The following is a 24,038-nucleotide window of genomic DNA, read 5'->3' as shown; positions in this document are numbered from 1 at the left end:
TTTGTATCCCCATTACCTGGCACAGAACTTGGTTAATAATAGTTAAGAAAGGTATGACTAGATGAAAGAAAAAACAAACTAACAAATAAACCTATAGCTGACAGAACCTCTACCATTCATCTGGTATAAGGAAAATCTCCTCCTCCATGCAACTATGAAGCCAGGCTGACCTGTAAAATCTCTCAGTTTTATTCACTGAATTATCACTGCACTCAAGACATCTGCTCCTAAAATCTACTCTGATGCAGATTTCTTTTCCCTGTACAGTACAAGAGGCTCTTAGTCCTCAGAAAAGAAGTATGGTCATTTTAGGCAAAGGAAACACAAATTATAGGAGCCATAGAGAACAATGATATTATTTCAGTTATTGAAGAAGGAAGGGACTCATCCTTTAGCTGATACAAATGTTCTTTTCTACCAAAGATATTTTTATAAGATAAGGGGTACCGGTGAGGCATGAGGTGATAAAATCATGCATCTATTTAACTAAACAAATATTCACTAAGCAACTAACATGTGTCAAGCACCATTTTGGCCTGAGGTAAAAAATCAGATAAATCAGGTGCATAGAGAGTTATATGGTAGTATAATGAAGATGTCCTAAATGTCAAAATTCATGTTGCTAAACAAGAGGTTAAAGTCTGCAACACCTAGTCATCACTGATAAACTGTCAGTGAATAGGGAAGACTTGTGGAACGGGCAGAGATCTAATATATCACGCTGTAGATAAAGTATGGAAAAGACCAGCCAGTCACCTGGTTTCTCTCCTCTAGCATACAGCTAGGTTACATTTCTCAGCCTCCCTTGCAGTTAGGAGTGGTCCTGTGGCTCAGGCTGACCAATGGGATGTAAGAAGAAGTGATATGCACCACTTCTGAAACTGGCCCATAAAAAACTCTCATGCATGATCCTCCACGCTCTTTTCCCTTCCGCAGGTCATGCACACTTGGATGCTACATATCAAAGATGGAAGAGCCATAGGTTAGAAGAAAACTGTGTCCATGAATCCCTTGGAAGAAAGCCAGAAATACTTATTTTGCACTTTACATGCGTAAAAAAGTAAACCATGATTCTGTTTAAACCGTTATGTTTAGATGAGTGTTGAAGCAGCTAGCATTATCTAATTGTTACATGAGCTACAGAGCAGAATTTTAGATCTATAGTACAATATGAGAAGAAAAGAAAAAATTTAAAGTTATTAATAACTTTCAACAATTCTGGCAAATCTCTCCCACCCACTCCTAAAGAGGAAGACTCTACTGCCTGTGTTGAATGGATGAAGGATGCAACCAGGCTTTTGTTGTGTGACTGGGATAAACAGGAAGGAGTAGAGAATGGCATAAACTGAGGACAGACCAAATTTCTCTACAAGAAAAAGTTGTATAGAGGTAGAAAGAAGAACAGGAAGAAGAGCATATGGCTGAGGAGAGAGAAACAGAGGCAGAGAGAGGAGGAGAGGACAGAGAGAAAGAGAGTAAGAGCAGAGACATAGAGACAGAGATGGGAAATGGAGACTTGGGAAGAACAGTTAGACAACTGCTAAGAAAGATGGAACTTTGGGGACAGAAATGGTAATGAGGAACCTAAGAAGACTTACTATAGTTTGAACCATAAGATTCCATCTTCCTTGCCTCATAAGAAAACCTACAATAATGAGCTACATCACTTTTCAAGGAATTTTCAAGCCATATCTTTGTTTCTTATGGATATAAAACTTTGCTAGGGGACTTCCCTGGTGGCGCAGTGGTTGAGAGTCCACCTGCCGATGCAGGGGACATGGGTTCGTGCTCCGGTGCGGGAAGATCCCACATGCCGCGGTGCGGCTGGGCCCGTGAGCCATGACCGCTGAGCCTGCGCGTCCGGAGCCTGTGCTCCGCAACGGGAGAGGCCACAACAGTGAGAGGCCCGCGTACCGCAAAAAAAAAAAAAAAAACTTTGCTAGAACTGATCTTAAGTCAGGGACAAGACCAGATTTTTTTGCATTATAATAACAGTATCAGAACATTGGAGGGTTTTTTTTGTTCTGTTTCTGTTAAATAAGAACAGATGGGTAAACCAAAATCACATCACATGTTTACTACCAAAAAATTAAAATAGTAGTAAACATTTTTAAAGTAAAAATTTAGAGAAAATGTATGAATTCAGAAGAATGAAAGATGTCAACTGAGTTTGGATGTAATAAGGAAAACCCATTTCAGGTTTGAGAAATAAAATGTAGAAAATGAAATAATCTCACCAGAAAATTCCTAAATATATAAAACTGACATTTAAAAGCCAGGCTAAAATAAATATAGCTTCTACCAAACTTCCAGAATCCTTTAAAATAAATTTGACCACTTAATGTAAAATGAAAATGCTGGCATAACTGGCATCAAAGACATATGATAAAAGAAAGTATCTAAAAAGTATTCTGGACTATCTGGCTGTAAGTACTTTCAGAAACTAGAAACAGGAGACAAGCTCACAAGATCAAAATATCACAAGATCTTAGGTAGCATTCACTGAAGAACTTTAGAGAAACTCAAAGTTAGAGCTGAGAAAATATTAGATGAAGTAAATACAAATGGTCTCTCTGCCAAAAATGCTATGCCAGAGCATTTTCCAAGTTATTGGAAGTAGTGAACTTGTTATTGGAAGTAGTGAACTTGAGAACTATAGTTTGGTAAGTCTATTTTCTACACTTAAAAAGCTGATGAAATCTATACAATGTATTAGTGTATAAAGGTTGCTAGGAAAAAAGAGAGCAAATTTTTTCTGATAAGAGATAAATTATACCTCACTCCTCACTAACTTGATATCTTTCTTCCATGGGAATAAACAAAACAAGTTTGAAAAACACAATTACCATGACTTTATGTTTAGAACATAATATAAAATTAATTGAAAGAAACAAAAAAAGGGGTGGTGTAAAAATTTGTATCTGTAGGTAATAAGCGATTAAAAGTAGATTCTCTTAGGGATTTGTGCTATAATTTGTTCTTACTTAACAATTTTATAAATGATTTAGAATATAAAATATATAGTGAAATTTGCAACTGATAACAACTCCTCCAAGTAATATAATGCCACACTGATGAGTACAAACTAAAAGAACATATTTCAAAAGTTGTATGATTGGGCAGCAGAGTAGCCAATAAATCTCATCATAACTATTATATAACTATTAAATATATATATATCATAATTATTATACATATAACTTTATATATCTGGGAAAATAATTCCCAAATTTTATACTTAAAAGATAATGATTTTTTTAATCATTTGAGATCCAATTAAATCTTTACTGACACTACATATTACTAGAAATAAGAGAAATTTAAAAAGAAAAGAGCAAACAAAAGATCATTTTCCTTAGATTTGATTACTTTGTATATGGCTCTGAAATGCTTCCTATAATTCTGCTTCTCATACTTAAATAAAACATCATGTATGCGAGAGCTCTACCACTTTCTATCTCCCCAAATCTTTGCTCAGAATTGCATAAAATTAATATATTGTATAAAACTGTCAGCTGTCTCAAGTAAGAACACTGATAAATATATTTCTGGGGAGAGAAAACATACAGCATTTAACTGTGGATAGAATGACATGGAAGAGGGGTCTTAGAAAAAGGGGTAAAAAGAAGAAACAGATGATAAAAGTGTAAATCGTAAATAACAGATAAAACAAGGTAAGTTTTTAAAAAAAGCACAATTAAGCCTAGATTGAAATACAGGATTAAAAGAGATACTACCAAATAGCAAAGGGTGAAAGTGCCTGCCTGTTCTGGGAGAGGACAGGGTGATAGGATCAGCTTTCTTTGCCTTGAGCCTAGATACCCTGAAAGTGGCTTTGTTGGTATCCATTGCTACAATGATACACAGGAAAAAACCTGAAAATGTCTAAGATCCTAATAAGTTAATTTTCAAGATATCTAAACCTCTCATCACATAGATATGAGGAGGCAGAAACTGGAAAGAACAGTAGTTTCAGGACAAGTGATAGCAAGTAGTGAACGTACAAAGCTCTGCCTAAGAGATGACTAAAATAGGCTCTGGAAGAACAAACTAATGATGGATAGACCTATAACAAGTTCTTAAGATACTAGATTCTCAATTTTGGGTTCTTAAAAGCAAAAGACAGGAATGTTGTGAAGAACTGATAACAGAGGAGAAATTTAGGGAAAGACAATGTAATGAACGAAATATCTGGTAGAAGATAACTTCCATTGCTTTTCTAGGGCAGCAAAAAAAAAAAAAATGGTCTTAAGAGATCAGTCACTACTACTATATTCCAGGACAGGATGCCTCATACCCCATCAGCAAGGCATTCTTTTATGCTAATAGTAAAAACATATTCCTATTTCCTATTGAATTACCTCAGTCATTTCCTGCATTATCTGCATAATCTATGGACTCATCCTGATTTGCTTAAAAGGTCTGACACAGAATATTTGCTACTCTAGCAAACCAAGGGTTTTGATGTCTACTGAAATCTTTCTTTCCCTGATTTAATGTTTTCACTCTATTTTTGATTTTTTCTTAACATTGTTGTCCTAAACTCTTAAGCTAACAGAAACAAAATTTCAAGTTAAGAGGTAAAATGATCACACAGCCATTAAAAAATTTGTAATCTACAATAAAATCAACTCACCAACTGAATGAGTGATGGGGTTCTGTAGGCTGGGAATTACCACAGAGTAGGTAGGTGAGCAATAAGGATAAACTGTTGTTGAATTTGTAGAGATGATATTCTGTGTGGTACCAGAAAGTACATTGGAAACGCTTAGAGGGAAGCGTTTTCGCTTCCCTGGACGAGGCTGATAAATCCAACCTAGAGAAGATAAACTATTTTTAATTTGAACATATAGATCCTATTTAGCCTTTAAATAGTTCTTTGCACATTAAAAGTCCAAAACACTTCTAAGTCTTCATTGTCTAAAGTATCTTTTCCAGCTCTATGATACCATTTCTGTGCATTTTAGCATATATATCCATATGGCTCCTAAGTAGTGGCCAATGTTGTAACCCATAATACAAAGGAAGAGGAAGGGCAAATGTCTTTTATCCAAAGACACATAATGAATTTATAGTAAAATCAACATTAAAGGCACTGAGTTTGAATCCCAAAGCTTTTCCTCTACCCATAAAACAATGCCCCAGTAAGATACTATTTGTCTCCTCCTGTTTCCTCACTCTCTATAAGACACAATTATCTATATCTTACGATGAAGTGGTTACTAATGACCAGTCACTATTTTTATGCCTTCTTCAGAAAGAGTCACTCTCTTAGACTTGGCAGTCTCCAAGTCCACAAACCACCCAATTTCCTTCCAAACTCAGAAAAGTGGAGTTAGGGCAGTTGTAGCCACTGCATAACCAAGAGAATCACTGGTTCCCTGTAACCACTGCTCTGATGATTCCCCCCTAGAACCTTTCTCCTACTACTTTAGAAAAATAGTTATTCTTTTCCCACCATGCACAATATGTTGGCCATACACTGTGCTTTTACCAAGCTTAATATCAATTTCCTCACTGCTGGGGAGAGAATCAGAATTTATTTCAAACTACATCATGATGAGGATAAATTTATCAATCAGAAGGCAGCACTATATTCTGATAATCATATAATATTAAAATGGAGCATGGTGTTAATGCCTGTAGCATGCGCTGCATATTTTCTCTGTTGCTCTGATCTGAACTTCATTTTCTAGCATATTTGAAAAATTATAGCCTAGAACTCTGGAGCTTTACCTTCATTACGTTTATATTTATATATTTAATCAAAACGACAGTAAAACTGTTTGTCCTCAGGTTTGCATTAGTTGGCAAATATGAGACCAGATATCCCTCTACCTTGTGCTGTTTAAGGAAACTTATGCCCAGTATCAATTAAATCATTACTGTAATATTAGCCAGTATTTTCTCTATTGTACATATCAGATTAGAAAAAAATTACATTTTTGTATTTCAGTCTCAAACTAACCTATTCTTTACCTAAATAAATTTAAAGAAATTAGAAAGAGGCTTTGTTCATTTCATTTGATTACCAGGAAATTCCTCTCTGTGCTTTTCTTTAATCTTTTGTGCTTCATCATAATAGGGTTTCTTTTGTTCTTCACTAAGTTTGTTCCACTCTAACCCGAGCTGGACACTGATTTCTGCATTGTTGGCTGCTGGGTTAGCTTTGGCTAGTGCTGGCCGGTGGATCCTTGCCCAAACCATAAATGCATTCATGGGTCGCTTCACATGACCATTTCTGTCCTTACTGAAGGGAGTGTCTGGTATTCCTACATGACAAAAATTAAGAGACTAAATTAATGTGCCACACACACACACAATTTTAAAGTGAAGTGCACTTCCACCTATATTTACTTTTTAAATATCTGGAGAAAATATACACTTCAATATAGCCAAGGAACTGCCAGTGTTCCAGAATTCCTCATAACCCCTGAACTCTGCATTCTAAACTGTGGCTTAGAAAGACTCTTCTCTTCCTCAAAAAGAATAATATTGTTGAAGATACTGTGGAAGTAATAATGTTGAAGACACAGTAAACTGCTGGCTTACTACTTCTTTGAGCTATATTAATATCTCTAACAATAATTAACATTTAGTTTATTTCCCATTAAAATATTCTAGTACTGGGGGACAGGAATTAGGACTTATTAATGACTATAATCCCAGCGCTAGGTGGGTGTACCCTAAATGTTTAAAGGAATTCATTTACATGCCACTGGAGTGCCCATTCAAGCAAAAATACTTATAATATTAATATACTATATTATTTATATTTTGTTATGAAGGTGAAGCACCTGCCAAGGTGGGTCACTAACACTAGTTCCATGTCCCAGGAGAAAAAATAAGAGGAAAATAAGAAAGGTGACTTTTTGAAAATCACAGAGACAGCTGAAATTACAATAAAGGAAGTTGTTTAAATTCACATCTCTTACATAATTCATCAAAAACCACTGCCTATACACTTCATATACTGTTTCTCTTTATTTTACGGCTACTTGATATATAAAATTTTAAAATGCACAAAGGATGAAATAAGTATTATAAAGAAAGCTTCCCCTTTCTCTCCTTTAGAAAATGAAAACAAAGTTTAAAAATTACTGACGATAAAAAGCAAGAGTATGGGGTACAGATGAACTTATTTGCAAAGCAGAAATAGAGACACAGATGTAGAGAGAACAAACATACGGGTACCACGGGGGGGAAGGGGAGGGTGGGATGAATTGGGAGATTGGGATTGACATATACACACTACTATGTGTAAAATAGATAACTGATGAGAATCTACTGTATAGCACAGGGAACTCTACTCAATGCTCTGTGGTGACCTAAATAGGAAGGAAATCCAAAAAAGGGATATATGTATACGTATAGCTGATTCACTTTGTTGTACAGCAGAAACTAACACAACATTGTAAAGCAACTATACTCCAATAAAATTTTAGAAAAAAAAAAAGCAAGAGGGTGGGGTGGGGAGGAAGAATCAGTAAAGAAAATAAGAAAACAATGAAGATAAAAGTCAATGAAGATATGAACTGAAGATTAATATGACGTTCCATTGACATTTACTGCCATAGTATTCTGTCTGAATTACATCTTAAAATAAGAATTTTCTAGCTATATATTTGGAAATAACGGATAGAAATAAAATATCTACTTGTAATTGTTACTACTGTAACTGTGGTCATTTCTTTGAAAACAACTTATTCTACAGTGTTTTCATTTTCTATATTTCTGTAAGTCCTTAGCTTTTAGAATACCATTACAATTAATTATGTACTGTTCTCGCCTAGAAAATGTTTACTCTTCATTTTTAAAGAAGATAAATCACCTCTATATCCAGTATAAACTTTCCTGTTTATTTTTTCATTAAACACTATTTTTTCTTGTTTCTTGATACATGTAAAAATACTGAGCTACTATAATACAATATTTTAAAATGTTGATTATCTGTAGCATATAAACTGAGGGCTTTGTGTTATCTAGCAAGAATATTTCTATTTTTGTGTATAAACATTAGTCACATCTAAATCTCATCCTCCACTGGGCCTTAAAAAAAATAATTATTTTTAATGTTTGGGAATCCTGAACGTGTTAGCGTATTTTACTGGTATATGTACAAGTCAGAAGTGATCTTTGCAGACTTTGCCCTGAACCCATGATTTTATTTTTCTAGTTTATGCTTCTCAACAGCTGACATGTCAGCTACGGGGCAACAGCCGAAGTTTAAAAAACCAGATTGTTTCCCCTGCCGTCTAATACCTGCATCTGAGGGAAGCACGGTGAGTGGGACATCTTTGGTTTCAATTTTTACAGAAGGCTCCAGTAAGGACTGCATTTTAATAGGCACTGGTGTCAAGGGGACCTTGGTCAATCCTATCAGCTCTGAACGTGGAGGTCCCTGAAACTGGATCCGGGCTCCGGGGGGCACGGTAGGAAGAGTCAAAGGGATCCTGAGGTCTTGCTGGTGCGGCCCAAAGGCAATGGACGGCTGGGTCAGGATGACATCCTTGCTGCCATGGACCAGGCCACTGGACGCGGGCTCTGTGCCGAGCCTGGAGTCCTCGCGGAGTCTCTCAGGCTCCTCCGTTTTGATGACTCCTTCGCTGATAGCCGCCAGGCTTTTGCCTTCCCCTCCTTTCGCCGCCGTGAAGCTCATGACCTCCTCCTCTTCCTCCATCTTGCCCTTCTCGTCCCCTCGGGGGCTGTCGATGGCCGGCCCGGGGCCTCCTGCCTTCGCCGCCTTGGAGGCTTTAGGGCCCGCCTTGACGGCCCTCCGAGGTCCCACTGACGGATCCAAGCTGGGGTCCAGCTCCTGCTTCTCTGCCTTAACGTGCACCGGCAGGGGCTGCCCCAGGTGCAACTGAGGCCTGCAGGGGGAGCCCTCGGGCGGCGGCGGCGGCGGCAGCAGTAGCAGCTCGGGCCTCAGCTGCAGCAGCCGCGCCTGCGCGGGAGAGGCGGCTGCGCCTTCCTCCCGGGCCTGAAGCAGTGGTGGCCCAGGCGGCAGCAGTAACACCTGCTCCGGGTTCACCTGCAGTACCCGCCGTGCCGCGGGCTGTACGCCCGACGCCGGAGCCTCCCCGCACGACGAGCCTAACGTCACAATGGCGGCCGCGCACGGGGCGAGCGGCGACGCAGAGGGCTCCGCGGCCGCTGCCCGAAAGAAGGCGCCCTCGACAGCCACCGGGGGCGGAGCGGGGCGCAGCGGGCGCGGCGGGGTCGCCCGCGGCAGTTGGCGCGGCTGAGGCGGCGGCTCCGGCCTGGCTCTCTCCATGGGGGGAGGGGGACGCCCCGGCCTACTCCCGGCCCGGATTGTAAGCTCAGCCGTTTGTTGGCGACCTTCTCCCCTCCCCCTTTCAGTTAAGACCCTTCCACGGCCTTTGCTACCCAGAACCCTACGCGGTTCAAAAAGCAGCCCTTGGTCTTGGCCTCGCCCAACCACAAGTGTCTTGGTACCCCCCCACCCGCGGTCCGCCAATCACAGGCACGTTCTCCGGCTCCTCCCGCCCTCCACGCACCCCTGGTACCGAGCCCTCGAATCGCCCGCTACGGCCGGGCCGCGGCACGTGCTGCCCATTTTCCCCCTGTGACTCTCCCTCTCTTCCGGTGTTCTCTTCAGTCCGTTGTCCTTAGTTACCTCTCCCCAGTCCGGAGCGCCCGACAATGGCGTTGCCCAGGAAACAGAGCGGTTCCACGCCACTGACCTCCAGGAGATAAAGCCGTGTGAGTTCTGCACAAGAGCTGGACATACCTGCCTTGTACACGCGGTTTGCAATTCCAGAATACCTCGTGGGCCCTGACTCTCACCGGGGTCTTTGGATTTGTGCCAAGGGAAAAGAAGGCAAATTTTGCAACTTCTCAATAATCCCCTTAGCTGATCTTGCTGGGAAGAGTGTTCGACTTGGCCATTACTGTGCTAGTTAAACTTTATATTTATCACCACTCTTGTGGGCCCTGCTTGCAAAATACATCCCAAATTCATCCACCTCTTTCGGTTTCTCCCACCATTACTCTGTTCTGCTCTTACATCTGGATACTGCTATAGCAGTATCTTTTTTTCACCTTTCACCTGGATCTTTCACCTGGATACTGCTATAGCTCTGTAAATAGTCTCCCTGCTTTTCGCTTTTGTCTCACTACGCTCCAGCTGCCAAGAATCTTTGAAAAATACAAATCTAGTCTTCCCACACCCTCTCTCCAAAAACAAATCTTCTCAGGCCACTCAGTAAAGGTTTAAAGTCTTGGCAAGGTCCGTAAGGCCCCAAATGGCTTGGGCTGTAGTTCTCCTATTTACCACTCTAGCCCCAGCTTTAGCTACACTGCCTCTCCTCATTCTTTCTCCTACTTCAAAGATGTTTGAATATGCCTTCACTTGTATTTCTCCCTTGTGTCTCCTTAACACCTCCTGCTCCTATTCCGAATTGCACCTCAACTAGTACTTCCTCAAAGTCGTGTTCTCTGACTCTGAAAATCAGGTCAAAACTCCTTTATGGACTCGTACCTCTATCACCTCTTTTAAAGTTCTTACCACAATTTGTAATTACATATTTCTTTATGGCATTATTCTGCTGCCTCCTCCACTTTACTTATACTCCTTGAGGGCCGACTGTGTTTTGTAAATCTCCAATGCCAATCATAGAGCCTGGCGTATAGTAGACATTCAGTAAATACCTGTTAAATGAATAAAGACTGTCGTAGTCTGATAATAAAATAGTAATAATCACTACCTATATTAAGGGCTTACTTTTATGCTAGGCATTGCTTCAAGTCCTTCGCGTGCTTATGCCTCTCCTTTTACTAGTACTGTATTGTGTTTGTTTCCATTAAATATCACCAAGAGAAAGAAGAAATCTTGTATTAACATTTGTTACATTTCTAAGTGATGTCCTGATTAAAAGCTATAAATTTATCTTGAAGCAGATAATTTTTTGCCACCAGAACAAGTTAGCTCTCAAAGAAGACCTGACCCAACTCTCTTTCTAATGCCCTGTTGTCAAATGTGGCAAATAGGAGTTCTTACAACTGGCAGGTAGTCAAGGGCAGTGGTTCTCAAATTTTTATCTCAGGAACCCCTTATATCCACAAAAATGATTGAAGATTCCAAAGAGCTTTTATTTATGTGGTTTTATCTGTCAATATTTGCCATATTATAAATAAAAACTGAGGACTAGTTATAGTTATCAATTCATTTTAATTCATTCATTAATGAATAGTTATCAGTTCATTTTAAGTATCTATAATAAACCCATTACATATTAACATAACACATTATCATGATAAAACTATGTTTTCCCCAAAATTAGAAGAGTGGAATTGTGAATCTACTGTCTTAGTGGAAAAAAAAAGTTGGATTCTCACGGCTGCTTCGGCATTCAGTTTGTTGTAATTCATGCCATATAGGCTCTAGAAAGCTTCACTGTGCACTCATGAGAGTATGAAGTAAAAAAGGCAAATATTGTCTTAGAATTATTATGAAAGTACTGTTAACCTAGCAGACACTCTGAGTAAGTCCCTGAACCACACTTTGAGAACCACTGACAAAACAAAGGCTAGTGAAAGAGGCAAAGGAATAAATCATGTTAGTGTTGATTTTGTGCAAGACTAATACATATTCCAATCTGAATTAGTAATTCAAGGCACGTGATGTGTCAGTCCTCTGTGGTAGCAGTGCAAATAGTATATGGGGAGTATATTTTAAGCAGAAAGCAATCTTTTTAAAAAACAAAAAACTGTTTTACTGAGGTTTGATTTATATATAATGTTTACAATTAAATGTACAATTTGATGTGTTTTAATAAATATTTAAAGTTGTGTAACCATCACTACAATCCAGTTTCAGAACATTTTCATAAACTCAAAAAAGTTGGGGTAAGTTAACTCTAAAAGTCCTCTTGTTCCCATTTGCTCCCACCTTCAACCCCAAACAACCGCTTGTATGCTTTCTGTCTCTATAATTTTGCCTTTTCTAGATATTTCATATAAATAGAATCAAATAATGTGTAGGCTTATATGTCTGGCTTCTTTAACTTAGCATAATGTTTTTGAGGTTCATCCAAGTTTAATGTATCAGTAATTATTTTATTACAGCGTAGTATTCCATAGTATGGAAATACCTAATTATTCAGGGATATTTTATTGTAAGATGTCTCCCACTCATTTTGTTTATCCACTGACTGGCTGATGAGCATTTGGATTATTTCTAGGTTTTGGCTGCTATCAATATGATGCCCATTCATGTATAAATATGTGTGGGGACATAGGTTTGCATCTCACTTGGGTAGGCACCTAGGAGCAGACTTACTAGGTTATGTGGTAAGTTTATGTATAACATTTTACAAAACTGCCAAACTGCTTTGCAAAATGTATCATCTTACATTTCCACCTACAACATATGAGGGTCCCAGTTTCTCTACCTCTTCTCCAATATTTGGTGTCAAAAGCCTTTAAAATTTTATCCATTCTATATAGTATATATAGAATATATTATAGTAGTAGAATATAATAGTAAATAATTGTGTTTTAAAACAGTGAATAATAATTCACAGTGAATAATAATGTTGAGCATCTCTCCATGTGCTTAGTTGCTATTCATATATCTTTATTGCCTAGTTCTGTTTAAGTTTCTTTTGCCTATTTAGATTGTGTTGTTGATTTTCTTATTTTTGATTTTTAAGGATTCTTAATATATTCTGGATATAAGTTCTTTATTAGATATATGTTTTGCAAATATTTTCTTTCAGTCTGTGGCTTGTCTTTTTGTTCTGTTTTTTTTTCATTCCTAGTAGTGTCTTCTGAAGAGCAACATTTTTACCTCTGATGAAGTCTAATTTGTCAATATGCCATTGATTATATTTAAGAAATCATTGCCTAACCTAAGATTAAAGATTTTTCTCTCGTGATTTTCTCTAGAAGAGTTTAGTTTTAGTTCTTACATTTAGCACTATGACCCATTTCAAGTTAATTTTTATGCAAAGAAAGAACTAGTTCGTTACCTAACACTCTACAGTTGTTTCAGTATCATTTGTTGAAAAAACTATCCTCTTCCCATTGAATTACTTTCTTTTGTTGAAAATTAATTGACAATATATGCATGACTTTATTTCTGAACTCTGTTCAGTTCCTCTGATCTATGTCTGTCTTTATGCTAATACCACATTGTCTTGATTACTATATCTTTATGGTAAATTTGGGGATTATGTCATATAAGTTTTCAAACTTAGCTCTTTTTCAAAATCATATTGGCTAGTCTTGATCCTTTAGATTTTCATATAAATTTTAGTATCAGCTTATCAATTTTCACCAAAAACAAGCCTGCTGATTTAGGTAGCCTGCACTGGATCTATAGATCAATTTCAGAAAAGTGGACTTCTAAGCAATATTGAGTCTTCAGTTTGCAGGCATGGGATATATGTCCATTTATTTCAGTCTTTAATTTTTCTTGACAATGTATAATATTCAGTGTACAGTTCTGCACTTCTTTTGTTAACTTCATTCTAAATACTTTAATTTTTGATGCTATTATGAATGTAATTGTTTTCTTAATTTCATTTCTAGTTGGTTATGTACTGATTTTGTATTCATTGCCTTACTGCACTGGCTAGAAGCTCCAGTCTAGTGTGGAATACAAGTAGTGAGAGTGAACATCTTTGCTTTGTACCTAGTGTCAGGGGAAAAGCAATGTCTTTTATCTTTAAGCGTGATGTTAGTTGTAGGTTTTATGTAGCTGCCTTTTATCAAATTAAAGATGTTTCTTTCTCTCTTTCCTAGTTTGTTGAGAGCTTTATCATGAATGTTTGTTGCATTTTATCAAATGCTTTTTCTTTTTTTAAATTCACATCTAAATTTTTTCATTTTAAATTTACACAGTTGCAAATGATTTGATTTCTGATGTATTGTAAATATTGATACTTTATCGAAAGCTTTTTCTACATATTTTGAGATTGTCATACTCCCCTTTAGTCTAGGGGTCAGCAACATTTTCCAGAAACGGCCATATAGTAAGTATTTTTGGTTTTGTGAGCTATATGATCTTTGTTGCAACCGATCAACTCTGTTTTATTGTAGAATGGAAGCAATTATAGAGCACGTGTAAATGAGTGGGCATGATTGTTTTCCAATCAAACTTTATTTAAAAAAACAAAAGTCATGCCAGATTTGGTCTCTGAGCTGTGGTTTGCTGACCCCTGCTTTAGTCTGTTACTACTACATGTATTACATTAATTGATAGTCAGATGTTAAACTAGCCTGCCTTAGTGGATACACCTATTTGGTCATAATGTATAATCTTTTTTATACAGTATTATACACAGTTACTATTCTAAGAATTTTAGCATTTATATTCATGATGGATATTGGTCTGTAGTTTTCTTGTGATATCTTTGAAACTTTGGTATCAGTAAAATGAGCTGGAAAGTGTTCCATTCGCTTCTAGTTTTGAAAGGATTTGTGTTGTATTGGTATTATCAATTCCTTAAATGTTGATAGAGTTCACCAGTAAAGCCATCTGGGCCTGGACTTTCCTTTATAGGAAGATTTTTTAGTAAGTCAGATAATTTAATGTCTTTGATATAGGTCTATTCAGATTTTATATTTCTTCTCGAGTCAATTTGATAATTTCTATCTATGAATTTGCCCATTTCAGCTATCAAATTGTTGGCATAAGGTTGTTCATAATATTTCTTCATAATCTTTTAAATTTCTGTAGAGTTCAGGATGTTTCCTTTTCATTCCTAATTTTGGTAATCTGTATCTTTTCTCTTTTTTCTTGGTCATTTTACTAAAGTTTTGTCAATTCCATAGGTCTTTTCAAAGAACCAACCATCAGTTTCACTGACTTTTCTCTATTGTTCTGCTAGTTTTTTTCTTTTAATTTCTGCTGTGGGCACTATTATTTTGTTCATTCTACTTACTTGGGGTTTGATTTGCTCTTCTTTTTCTAATTTCTGAAGATGAAAGCTTAGTTAGTTGATTTTTTAAGTTATTGATTTTAAATCATTTCTTTTCTAATAGAAGCATTTAAAGCTATAAGTTTCTCTCTATGCACCGCTTTACCTGCTTTCCATTACTTTTGCTATGGCATGATTTTGTGTTCATTCAGTAGAAGATATTTTCTAATATCTCTGGTGATTTCTTCTTTGACCTATGATTTATTTAGAAGTGTACTGTTTAATTTCCAACTCTATGGAGACGTTCCAGATTTCCTTCTGCTCTTTATTTCTAATTTAATTCTACTGTGGTCAAAGAATGTTCTTTGTATGATTTCAGTCCTTATAAATGTATTGTGACTTGTTCTATCACCTTGCATATGGTCTATTCTATAGAATGTTTCATGTGTACTTGAGAAGAATGTATATTCTACTGTTGTTGGGTAGAGCATTCTAGCTGTTTAATAATATTCAAGTATTCTGTATCCTTTCTGATTTGCTTCTTGTCATATCTATTAGTATTATCAATTATTGAGAGAGAAATATTGAAATATCAACTATAGTTACTGAATGGTCTATTTCTCCTTTGATTTCGTCAAATTTTGCTTCACATATTTTGGGGCTCTCTTGTTAGGTGCAAGTATATTTGTAATTGTTGTAACTTTTTGATGAATTAACCTTTTTGTCATTATGAAATATCCCTCTCTGTCTGTAGCGATATTTTTGTTATTAAAATCTATTCTAATATAGCCTCTCCAGTTTTCTTATGGTTACTGTTTGCTTGGTATACCTTTTCCCATCCTATTACATTTGATGTGTTGTATTTTAAATATAAAGTATTTCTCCTGTAAACAGAATATGCTTTTTAATCCCATCTGATTGTTCTGCCTATTAATTGGAGGTTTTAGTCCAGTACAATTTAATGTAATTATTGATATGCTTAGAATTGTGTCTGTTGTTCTGGATTTGTTTTCTCTGTGCTTTTTGTTCTTTGGTTTCTCCTATACTGCTTTCCTTTGGTTAAATATTTTTAGCTTACAATTTTAATTCCTCTGTTGATTTTTTTAGATGAGTTTATGAGGTTTAGTGTGTGTGTATGAGAGTATATGTGTGCACACAAATGTGCATGCTCTTTAGATTACAATATTCATCTTTAACCTATCAGAGTCTTCTACAGTCTTCCTATACTGACTTGATTCTGATAAAATATTGCACTATTTCACCAGTAGAACTCCATTTCCTCCTCCTTCCTTTATGCTATTATAATATATATTAAAACCAAATAATAGAGTAATATATTTATTGCCTTAAACAAACTTGTGGTTTTCAAAGAAAATAAGAGAAAAATTATGTAGTCTTTTATATTTACCCACACATTTACTATTTCCCACGTTCTTCTTTCCTTCCCACAGATCCAAGTTATTGTCAAGCATCATTTCCTTTAGTATTTTTTGGAAGGCAGGTGTGCTAGCAACAACTTCTCTCATTTTTGTTTATCTGCAAATATTTTTATTTCACCTTCATCTTTGAAGGCTAGTTTAATTGGATGTAGAATTCATGGTTGACTTGTTTTTCTTTCAACACCTTGAATATGTCATTCCACTATGCTCCTGTTTCTGAGAAGTCAGCCAGTAATTATACTTTTGTTTTTTCCATACATAGTGAGTCATTTTTCTTTTGCAGCTTTCACAGTTTTCTCTTTGTTTTTGGTTTTCAGGAGTCTGACTGTAATAAGTTTAGGTGTGGTTCTCTTTATTTTTATCCTACTTGGGATTTGTTGACATTTGGATTGTATGTTTTGTTTTCTCTTAAATCATATTTGGAAAAGTTTTAACCATTATTTCTTCATGTATTTTTTTTCTACCCATTGGCTTTCTCTTCTCCTTTGAGGACTCCCATTAACACATGTTGGGACCCTTACCGTTATCCTGTAAGTCTCTGATGCTCTGTTCATTTTTCTTCAGTCCTTTTTATCTGTATTCTTTGGATTAGATCATTTCTATTGATCTAATCTAATCTTCAGGCTTGCTGATTCTTCCTTCAGCCATCTCAATTCTACTTTTGAGGTGTCCAGTGAAATTTTCATTTTAATTGTAGTACTTTTTAACTCTAGAATTCCAAATTTTAATAACTTCTAGTTGTTGATTTCCTATTTATTATCATACTTTTCTATAATTCTTTGAACATATTCTTAACAGCTCCTTTGAAGTTTTTACCTGCTAAATTCAATATCTGAATCCCACTCACATACAGTAAGTTTCTATTCACAGAAAGCTATCTTTTGATTTGCTAATGGATCTGATAGACTCTTGCTCTCTTCTCTTATCTCTCATGGAAGGGCATCAATAATAATTGTCAAATAACATAAAATATTAATTTCAGTAGTTGGTTCCTTGACAGTTTATATAAGGCATAGCACGAAGTGTTATTTATTTATTTACTTAATGATGGAAATCTATCTGCTATCAGATTCCTTGTAGTGTTCAGAACTTCACAATGTGACCTTATTTGGAAATACGGTCTTTGGAGATGTAATTACTTAACAAGTGAGATGAAATCATACTGGATTTGGGTGAACCTTAAATCCAATGACTAGTGTCATAAGAAGAGGAGAGGACACAGAGAAGATGATATAAAGATGGAGGCAGAGATTGGAGGGATGCATTTACAAGCCAAGAAATGCCAAGGATTGCTGAGAGCCACCAGTAGCTAGGAAGAGGCATTGAACAGATTTTCCCTCAGAGCTTCCAGAAGGAATCAGTCTTGATTTGAATGTGCTAGTCTCCAGAACTGTGAGAGAATAAATGTCTGTTGTTTTAAGCCACCTAGTTTGTGATACTTTGTTATAACAGCCCTTGGAAACTAATATATTCTGTTTTCTTTTCTTAATAGGTAATGTGTTACAGAAAGTTCTGGGATTGGTTCTTTTCCATTGACTAAGGAAGGCTTAGAGGAGAATTTCCATTCGCTGACTGACTGATTTATTCATTCCATAAATATTTACTGAACCCCTAGAATGTGACAAGCTCTGTGCTAGGCACTAGGAATATAACAGAGAATAAGACAAATGATTCCTCTTCCCTTACACAACTTACGTTTTTAAGAGAAATTTTAAATTCATACCAAAACTGTTCAGGGTCACAACAGTGTCCTCAAAGAAGGTTACTTAAAATGAATCGAATAAAGCAATGTTGTGGACAGAATGTTTGAGGCCCCCCAAATTTCTGTGCTGAAACCCTACACCCCCACCCACAGTGTGCCTATATTTAGAGATGGGATCTCTAAGGAAGTAATTAAGGTTAAATGAGGTCATAATGGTGAGGTCCTGAACTGACAGGATTAGTATCTTTATGAGAAGAGACACCTGAGAACTCTTTCCATTCCTATGATCACCTCAAAAACACACTGAGGAAAGTCCATATGTGGACATAGTGAGAAGATGACCATCTGCAAGCCGAGAAGAGAGCTCTTACCAGGAACCACCTCTACCGGATGTTGATCTGGCACTTTCAGCCTCCATAATTGTGAGAAAATAAATGTCTGTTGTTTAAGCAAGGCAGTTTGTGGTATTTTGTTAGGGCAGCCTAAGCAGATTAATACATAGAGGAACCAAATATCCATGGAAATTAGTGGAAAAGGTGTATTTTTATCTTTTAAAAATTATGAGTTTAATTGAACTTACATTTTAGAAATTTCATATTATAGGTGTCACGGTAATTCTTAGAACAGACATAGAATGAACCAAGTGCTAATTGTTTATGGGGGAAGATAGACTTTGGTGGGGAGGCTTTCAGTGCAGAGAATTGAGTTAACTGTTTTCCATAGACCAGCAGATTATTATTTTTGGTTTGTACAAGTCCCTGTATTAGTTCCCTATTGCTGTTGTAGCAAATCACCACAAATGTAGTGGCTTAAAACAACACATACATAGTTCTTTAGGTAAGAATTTCGAAATGGGCCACATGGGACTAAAACCAAGATGTCATGAAGGCTGCATTCTTTCTGGAGGCTCTAGGAAAGAATCCATTCCTTAACTTTTCCTCTTTCTAGAGGCTGCCCACATTTCCTGGCTCATGAACCTCTTCTATCTTCAAAGCTAACAGCTGGATCGCTCCGACCCTGCTTCCATCACTACCTCATCTTCTCTGGCTCATTTATTTCCCTTTCCATCTTTTACATAACCTTGTGATTACATTGGACCCACCCAGATAATCTAGAATAGTCTCACTATTTTAAAATCCCTAATCACATTTGCAGAATCTCTTTTGTCATATAAGGTAAAACATTCACTCATTCCTAGGATTAGGACATGGACATCTTTGGAGGTGCTATTATTCTACCTGCTGCAGTCCTCATTCCTGTTTTATTTTATGTCATGTCATATCATGTCATTTTTTTATGACACTTCTTCATTCACCATTTCTATTCCCATTCCAGTTCTACTCTCCCTCACCTCCATCCCCCAGGCACCCACTTTATTATTTTTTAAATAAATTTATTAATTTATATATTTATTTTTGGCTGTGTTGGGTCTTTGTTGCTGCATGTGGACTTTCTCTAGTTGCAGGGAGCAGAGGCTACTCTTTGTTGCAGTGCACGGGCTTCTCATTGCAGTGGCATCTCTTGTTGCAGAGCACAGGCTCTAGGTGCACAGGCTTCAGTAGCTGTGGCACGCAGGCTCAGTAGTTGTAGCTCACAGGCTCTAGAGCGCAGGCTCAGTAGTTGTGACACAGGGGCTTAGTTGCTCTGCGGCATGTGGGATCTTCCCGGACCAGGGCTCGAACCTGTGTCCCCTGCATTGGCAGATGGATTCTTAACCACTGTACCACCAGGGAAGCCCCCATCCCCTTTAAAATACTTAATGGAACCTCGGTTATATATGTACCATTTAGTGATATACAATGTTTTGTGTATACATGTATTTGTTTTTTAATTTACACATGTCATCCTAGATATAGACTCAGATTGTTTCTTTTTTTTTTCACTTTTTGGAAATTTTTTTGCTTATCTGTATTTTCTACAGTGGATATGTTCACTGATTTTTAAAAAAACTTTTATTTGTTTTTATTTTTGGCTGTGTTGGGTCTTCGTTGTTGCATGTGGGCTTCTCATTGTGGCTTCTCTTTTTGCGGAGCATGGGATCTAGGCACATGGGCTCAGTAGTTGTGGTTCGCGGGCTCTAGAGCGCAGGCTCAGTAGTTGTGGTGCATGGGTTTAGTTGCTTCACAGCATGTGGGATCTTCCCGGACGAGGGCTTTAACCCGTGTCCCCTGCATTGGCAGGCGGATTCTTAACCACTGCACCACCAGGGAAGCCCTGATTTTTTTTTTTTAGTGTTTTTTTAAGTGTGTAATTTAGTGGGTTTTAGTATGTTCAAAACATTGTGCAACAATCACCATTATCTGATTCCAGAATAGTTTCATCATCCCAGAAGTAAACCTCAAACCCATTAGTAGTTACTCCCCATTCCCCTTTTCCCAGGCCCTGGAAACCACTGATCTACTTTCTGCCCTTATGAAGCACAAGTTTAAACAGTTTACCCTTGTCGTATAGGTATATCTGGTTCTGAGCTTCTGAATTATGCATTCTGTGCATCACTTTTTACTTCTCCATTCCTGTAATGGTGGACTCTTGGGTGCCTCTAGTGAGCTCCTACCACAAGCAGTGTTGCTGTGGACAAGACCTCATAAACCTATACAGCAGTTGCTCTGCAGATATACCCACTCTTCACTAACAGATTGCTCTCCCAGGTGGCTATTCCACTTCAAACTTCTAACAGCAGTACATAAGGATTTCCTTTTTCCAACTTCCTTACCAACATTTGGTTTTGTTCAATAAATTTTGCCCACCTTATCAGTGTATAGAAGCATCCAATTGTTTTAATTTGCACTTCTCTGATTTTTAGATAGGTTGAGCATCTCTTCATAAACTTATTAGTCTTTCACCTTTCCCCATCAATGATGTGTACATTAAGACCCTTTGCCACTTCATTATTGTGTTTTCCACTTTTTCCTTGTTGATATGCATGAGTCCCTTGTTTATTACAGATATTCAAACATTGAAAATATCTTATCTGTGACTCATCTGTTCATTTGTCTCTGACATCCTCTGTTGAACAGAAATCCTTAATTTAACGTGGTTGCATCCATCATTTTTTCACCTTATATTTTAGGCTTACAGGGTCTTGTTTAAGAAATATTTTTCCATCCCAAATTTCTCAAAGAAATTCTATTATATTTTCTTCCATTAGTTCTATAATTTTACCTTTATAGTTAGGCCTTTAATCTATATGGAACTTTTATGTGATATAAAATAGGGATCCAAGTTAATTTCACACAGTAATCTAGTTATACTAACACCATCTAATGATTCATGTTTTCTCTGCTAATTTACCCTGCTTCTATGTATCAAAGATCCCTATGAAGAGATCACATGGAGAGGGCTTAAGCTTCTTGCCAACAGTCATGTAAGTGAACCATATTTGAAGTAGATCCTCTAGCCCCATTCAAGCCTTCAAATGACTATACACCCAGCTGACATCTTAATTACAACCTCATGAAAGACCATGAGCTGAAAGCACCCAGCTAATCTACTGAATTTCTGACTTACAGAAACTATGTGAGATAATAAATGTTTATTATTGTTTTAAACCACTAGGTTTTGGGGATAATTTGTAACACAGCAGAGGATAACTAATATAGTTTTAATACTGAATAACGAGTAAGTAGAGCTCTTTGGTCTCTATTATATGGTGCCCTTCACTTTCTATTTCGTTTCTATCAGAGGAATAAAAGTAAGTGATAGCTTTTCAATTTTGGTGTTCCCTAGGAGTGTAAGATAGTTAATAAATGGGAAAGATGGGAAAAGAGAGGAAAGAAGCTGAGAAAGGAACAAATATTTAAGGCCCCTTACAGTGTGCCTATTATGTCCTTTATTACCTTATTTTGATCAAAAGAGTATTTGGTCAGCTGGCAAAAATGTGGTTATCGCATTTATTTTATCTTGGACCTCTTACTACATATAATCACTGTTGACCAAATTGAGGAGGCCAAAGCACTGTTGGCTTTGACTTGGCTGGAGGCATAGGTCATAGAAAGGAATGAGGCAGATTTGGAAAATACTGTGAAGGAAATGCATGTGTTGAATGGAGTTTGCACTAAATACTCTTTAAGGTCCATCATCCCTAGTGTTCTGAGATATTCATCCTTTGCCTGGTAAACTCCTATCTACCCTTCAAGACTCAGCTTAAATGTACCAGTCCTCAAAAAGTCATTAGTTCTACATACCTCAACGTAATAAAGGCCATATATGACAAACCCACAGCTAACATCATAGTCAACAGTGAAAAGCTGAAAGCATTTCCTCTAAGATCAGGAACAAGACAAGGATGCCCACTCTTGCCACTTTTATTCAATATAGTTCTGGAAGTTCTAGCCACAGCAATCAGAGAAGAAAAATAAATAAAAGGAGTCCAAATTCGAAAGAAAGAAGTAAACTGTTTGCAGATAACATGATACTATACGTAGAAAATCCTAAATATGCCACTAGAAAACTACTAGAGCTCATCAATGAATCTGGTAAAGTTGCAGGATATAAAATTAATGTACAGAAATCTGTTGCATTTCGATACACTTACAGTGAACTATCAGGAAGGAAACTAAGGAAACAATACCATTTACCACTGCGTCAGAAAGAATAAAATACCTAGGAATAAACCTACCTAAGGAGATAAAAAAACCTCTATTCAGAAAACTATAAGACACTGATGAAACAAATTGAAGATGACACAAACAGATGGAAAGATATCTCATGTTCTTGGATTGGGAGAATTAATATTAAGATGACCATAGTACCCAAAGCAATCTACACATTCAATGCAATCCCTATCAAAATACCAATGGCATTTTTCACAGAACTAGAACAAATAATTTTAAAATGTATATGGAAACATAAAAGACCCTGAATATCCAAAACAATTTTGAGAAAGAAGAACAGAGATGGAGGAATCACACTCCCTGACTTCAGACTATACTACAAAGCTACAGTCATCAAAACAGTATGGTACTGGCACAAAAAGAGACATATGGATCAGTGGAACAGAATAGAGAACCCGGAAATAAACCCATGCACTTGTGGCCAATCAATCTGCAATAGAGGAGGCAAGAATATACCATGGAGAAAATACAGTCTCTTCAATAAGTGGTGCTGGGAAAACTGGACAGCTACATGTAAAAGAATGAAATTAGAGCATTCTCTAACACCATATACAAAAATAAACTCAAAGTGGATTAAAGACCCCTAAGTGTAAGACCAAATACCATAAAGCTCCTAGAGGGGAATATAGCCAATATTTTATAATAACTATAAATGGAACATAATCTTTTAAAATTGTGAATCACTATATTGTATACCTATAACTTATATATAAACTATACTTCAATTTTTAAAAAAGCCAGTAGTTCTAGCCAGAGTGAAACATTTCTTTATCTAATAAATGCTTTCACAGCACTTTCTGTATACCTCTGTTTTGGCACTCATATTGGAAAGGGGATATGGCAATACTATTGGTTGCCTATCCTCCATATTCTTCCTTGCTAACAGAACCCTGCTTTTGTTCAGAAGGCACTGTGCCAAGTACTGTTCCCTATGGTCAGAGATTGGTATAGTGGTGGGCATGTGACCCAAGCTCTGTCCACTGAGACATAAACAGCAGTATGTTGGATGCTTCTGGAGGGAAATTTTTTTCCCTGTAAAAGAGCAGATATACAAAAAAGCTCTTTTCTGTTCATTTCCTTCCCTCTGCTTTAGATGTTATAGTGTGAGGATGTTATGTCTGGTACCATGGCAGTCATTTTCAGAACACGAGGAGAGAGCTCTCATATATATTGTGTGGATAGTGAAGCAGAAGAATTAAAAGTGTTCCAATCCTTGGCATCACTGAGCCACTGAATGGACCATGGAACTGCCAAACTCCAAACTTTTCTGTGATGTAAGTAAATTTCCCACGTTGTTTAAGTTTTTGTAAGTCAGGTTCCAAGTTATTTTCATCCCAAAGCATGCAAATTGATAGAAAGGGAAACAAAAACAACATTAATTAAACACTTGTAATATGCC

At 37.0% G+C, this 24,038-nt stretch overlaps 1 protein-coding gene across 2 annotated transcripts in view; it reads right to left on the bottom strand.

Annotated features, from left to right (window-relative positions):
- SOX30 (SRY-box transcription factor 30) overlaps window positions 1–9,274 on the bottom strand; it is a 32,969-nt gene extending 23,695 nt beyond the window's left edge. For both annotated transcript variants that reach the window (XM_060006829.1, XM_060006830.1), the window contains exons 1-3: window positions 8,263–9,274; window positions 6,033–6,272; window positions 4,637–4,816 (exon numbers count right to left, since the gene is read on the bottom strand). In XM_060006829.1, coding sequence (XP_059862812.1) covers window positions 4,637–4,816; window positions 6,033–6,272; window positions 8,263–9,274 — 1,432 coding nt within the window. The remainder of the gene's footprint in view (window positions 1–4,636; window positions 4,817–6,032; window positions 6,273–8,262) is intronic.
- Window positions 9,275–24,038: the final 14,764 nt, after the last annotated feature.

The sequence above is a fragment of the Delphinus delphis genome, chromosome 3 (assembly GCF_949987515.2).
Source record: "Delphinus delphis chromosome 3, mDelDel1.2, whole genome shotgun sequence".
NCBI lineage: Eukaryota > Metazoa > Chordata > Mammalia > Artiodactyla > Delphinidae > Delphinus > Delphinus delphis.
The sequence above is the reverse complement of the archived record's forward strand: the minus strand, read 5'-3'. Positions and strand labels throughout refer to the sequence as shown.